General features: G+C 39.7%; 1 protein-coding gene across 2 annotated transcripts in view; it reads left to right on the forward strand.

Moving 5' to 3' along the window:
- The window catches only part of LOC108976408 (phosphatidylinositol 4-phosphate 3-kinase C2 domain-containing subunit beta), a 47,006-nt gene that overhangs the window by 41,269 nt on the left and 1,547 nt on the right, over window positions 1-4,190 (forward strand). For both annotated transcript variants that reach the window (XM_018945476.1, XM_018945477.1), the window contains exon 16: window positions 3,805-3,893. In XM_018945476.1, the coding sequence (XP_018801021.1) occupies window positions 3,805-3,893 (89 nt within the window). The remainder of the gene's footprint in view (window positions 1-3,804; window positions 3,894-4,190) is intronic.

The raw sequence follows: 4,190 nt of genomic DNA on the forward strand, positions 1-4,190 counted from the left end.
AGTAATAATAATAATACATACCTAAATTAATCTTTATATTATTAGTATTAAATACATACTATATTGTACAGAAGTCATAAAAAATATTTTCCACTTCAGGCAACACAAAAAACCCCTTGCAATTTCGAGAACAATAGAGAGTATCGCGAATAAGGGCGTGCCCCGACTACTTGTGGGGCATTATAGTGAACTGAAGGTCATCCATTTAATCGGTTCATTGTAGTATGGTTACTTAGGTACTAAAAAAAAAAATCAATTTTGAGTAGCATCGCTGAAGGAAAATGCTGATATGTGTGTCGTTTCGGCTATTTTTAATATTATGCGATATATTTGTTTGCAGAAAAGCTTAAAAAAGCTTTATGCTCCCATTGAGACCGGGTATAAACATTTCAGAAATAAAATATGTACACCCAAAGTTCCACTTTCAGCCGGCTTGTACTATTTCGCTAGTGAGTTTAATTAGTCACGATTAGTGGGCTAATGGTTACGCAACCGTTTGAATCTGTTTTCTGGACATTTGTGTTATCGGTATGTCGTAGTAAAACCGCAGCAGAGGCAGTTTTTTTTATTTTTGTTAATATTTGCTTTCGATAAGAATAAACGAATATATACATATGTTTATATGCGCAATATATGTTAGTAGGTCGACAAATATTTGAACTTACGAACTTACGTAAGTTATGAAGTTAAAGCTAAGTATAAAAATAACATTCGTCAGTGAGAATAGAACAGCTTATGTTGATTTGTAAGACATGTTCTAACTAACATATTTTAAGGCAGAATATGCTTTGTTTTACTTTAAAGATTTTGAAGATAGATCTTAGTGTTGCAACAGAATTTGATCTATTTGGAGGTGATTTAGACCATAAATAAGAGCAGAAACTCACACGTATGCAGGGTTTAAAACAGAGAACATAGTATGAAACATATCGCACTCTCTCTCTCTCTCTCTCTCTTTCACTCTCTTTCTCTCTCTACTTCTCTAATTCATATTAACGAGCGATCCGAGTAGAGAAACTTTTTTCAAGTATTATTTGGCATTTCGTCATGGGAAGATTAGGCATCATCAACAACGTTTACAAATCGTTTAACTTTATTACGAAAATTCACGGCCTACTGAGTGAGACCCAACATACATTATAGGATAATATTTGACCGAATAGACCACGTCCAGCACGCAACGAAGAAAATATAGCAATCGTAGCTGAGAGTGTATACGAAGACCATGGAGAGTCGATTTGGTGCCGTTCGCACCCACTCGGACTGATGTGAGGATGACTTGGCACATTTTACGTTGAGATCCTAAATTGAAAGCGTACAAAATTCAGCTTGTGCAAGTATTGAAGTTGCTTGAGCTACCCAAGCGACATCGCTTCGCTCTATGGGCTCTTGAAAAGTTCCAAGAAGATCCGACATTTTCGAGTCAAATTGCGTTCAGCGACGAGGCCCATTTCTGGCTCAATCGGTATGCAAACAAGCAAAATTTCCTCATTTGAGCTACTATTTGATCCAGAAAAACAACGGTTTGGTGTGGTTTGTGGGCCAGTGGAATCATCGTTCCATATTTCTCGAAAAATGATGCCGGTCGGAACGTCACCGTCAATGGTCTCCGTTATAGCGCTATGATAACCGACTATTTGATGCCTGAATTTGAAGCTTGTGATCTCAGCCAGCTTTGCACATAGCATCAATCAATAGTTTTATTGAGAGAACACTTCGGTCGATTGGCCACCAAGATCGTGCGATATCACACCGTTAGACTTTTTCCCGTGACGATATGCAGAGTCTAAAGTCTATGCGGACAATCTCGCTCCGATTCAAGCTTTTTAGCAAAGCATCACGCGTGTTATTCGCCACTTACCAGTCGAAATGCTCGAACGAGTCATCAAAAATTTATTAATTTAAATGAGCTTTGGCGGGTTCCGAGACAATACCAAGCACATTTTTTTTTTCAAGTGAGGGGGTGGAAAATGCCTTTCGCATCATCGGTGCTATCGTCACAACAGCGGCATGTGCCACTTGCAGGTCACTAAAAAGGAACCCTATAAGGAGCCGTCGCATACTCTGGGACCGCATTTGCATTACTTCAGGGTGGCGTTCCATTTTTCTCATTGAGAGATTTACATCTGCACACCTGCGTCCAGGTCCCGCTGTTTTGCTGCGTTGCAAGAGTGCAGCGAATTTCATGATAATCCCTCAGTTTGCTTCACTCTCCAAGATGACGTTGCATAAATTATCCGCGTTTATTGGGCCAACCACGTCCTCTACGGCGGTGTGTTCTCCTTGCTAGCGCACACATTCAAATAATGTGTATTCAGCGTCGTTTTCTGTCGCGTCGTTGTATAGGCATGACGGCTCTTCGACTTTTCTCATTCTGTAGAGGTACTTTTTGAAGTACCCATGTCCGGATAACAGCTTGGTTGTGTAAAAATCTACCTCTTCGAGTTTACGGCCTGTACATGAGCCGCGTCTTTCGGTGTCATATCTTTGTTGCCATGTAAATATTGTTTCTTTATTTATTTGTTCTATTGTGCTCTTGATATTATCGGATGACTTCTTTAGCTCGCACAGGTTTTTCTTTTCGTATGCTAGAAGGTCAATTGGGGCATTTCCGCTGATAAGTAATATTGCATCGCCGGACACTGTTCGGTAGGCTGATGCAACTCTGAGGGGTTTCCTTTTTCAGGACATCTGCCCATATCTCAGTTCCGTATAATAGAACGCTGATTATTGTCGACATTAGGAGCTTTCTCATTTCTTGGCTGGGGCCTCCTATGTTGGCCATTAGTCGGCTCAGTTGAGAGCGCTTCGCTTTCCTGTGGCGTACTGGATTTGTCTCCAGAAGGACTGGACTGGACGTCTTACGCCTGCTTTTTTAGTAGCTCTGTTTTTTCCGTAGCGAGCTGTAGGCTGTGTGAGTCGAGCCATGCTTGTGTCCGTATCATGACCTGGTTCAGCTTTCATCGCACTTCTTCTGTATCCCTTGTTGTGATTGCTGCTGTAATGTCGTCACCGTAGCCAATTAAATACGATTCATATGGCATTTCTAGTTTTAATATAACGTCATAGCTAATGCTCCATAAGTCTGGTCCCAGGATAGACCCTTGTGTTGCTCCAGACGTGACCGCTGTCTGTCGTGACCACAATTTAGTTTCGTACAGCAGTTTCCTGTTGTTAAGTTAGCTCCRCACTACGGCCCTGAGGTTGTCGGGTACCTTAAAGCTTTTCTCGAGAGCGTCGATCATATCTACCCATCTAGCGCTGTTGAAGGCGTTTCAGAAAACATCTAGAGTCGCCAGCAACACTATTCTCTTCTATTTATGCCATCTACGCTGTGAGGCTTCTACGCCTTCAATGACGTATTTAAAGCTCCTATGGTTGATCTGCCGGGTATGAAGCCGTATTGTCCAGCTTCGTTGATAGCCGCTTCGAGTCTGGATTTAAGCAGGCTTTCGTATAGCTTTTGCTGTGTCAAGCATACATAATGGGCGGTATGCTGATGGCGAATTGGCATTTCCTTTTTCCTTACTGATTAGCACCAGCCGTTGCTTTTTCCAGGGTTCAGGGAATATTCCGGCTTCAAGGCAGGCATTTTACATGTTCAGTAGTACTGCCGGACGCTCTGCAGCGATTATTTTGAGGGTTTCTGTTGGGATCCCGTCCGGTCCGGGTGATTTGTTGGCTTTGAGCTTGGCAGTTAATGATAAATGCTCTAGTATAAAATAAGTCTAATAATCTATTAAATAATGTAGTATTTTCCAATTTACTTTATTATAATAATAATACATTTATTTTTTATTACAGAAGTCAAGGAGCAAACGCGTGAGAACCCCTATGAAGTTGGTCAGATAAAATTATCATTACAATATCGCCGTGGTGTCTTAACAGTGATGGTGAGTGAAATAAATATAACACACATAATATGTGTTATATATCGACATGTAAATACATATTTACTATTTTTTTTTTTTAAATTTGTAAAAAAAATGCCGATAGCCATTGGCAAACAAGCTTTTATAATAAATTGTTTAAAGGTTATGGTTGAGGAAGAATATATGATTTTATTATACAGAAAATATTAATTTTTGTTTCACACATTTTTTTTTGGAAAATTTTGTTTTTAATTGACGTGTACTATTATTTTTTTCTATTTCGCTGGTAAATTAATTTTGATTTAAATTTTTCTAATT

Source organism: Bactrocera latifrons, unplaced genomic scaffold (assembly GCF_001853355.1).
Source record: "Bactrocera latifrons isolate USDA-ARS-PBARC rearing strain unplaced genomic scaffold, ASM185335v1 scaffold_76, whole genome shotgun sequence".
NCBI classification, from domain to species: Eukaryota; Metazoa; Arthropoda; class Insecta; order Diptera; family Tephritidae; genus Bactrocera; species Bactrocera latifrons.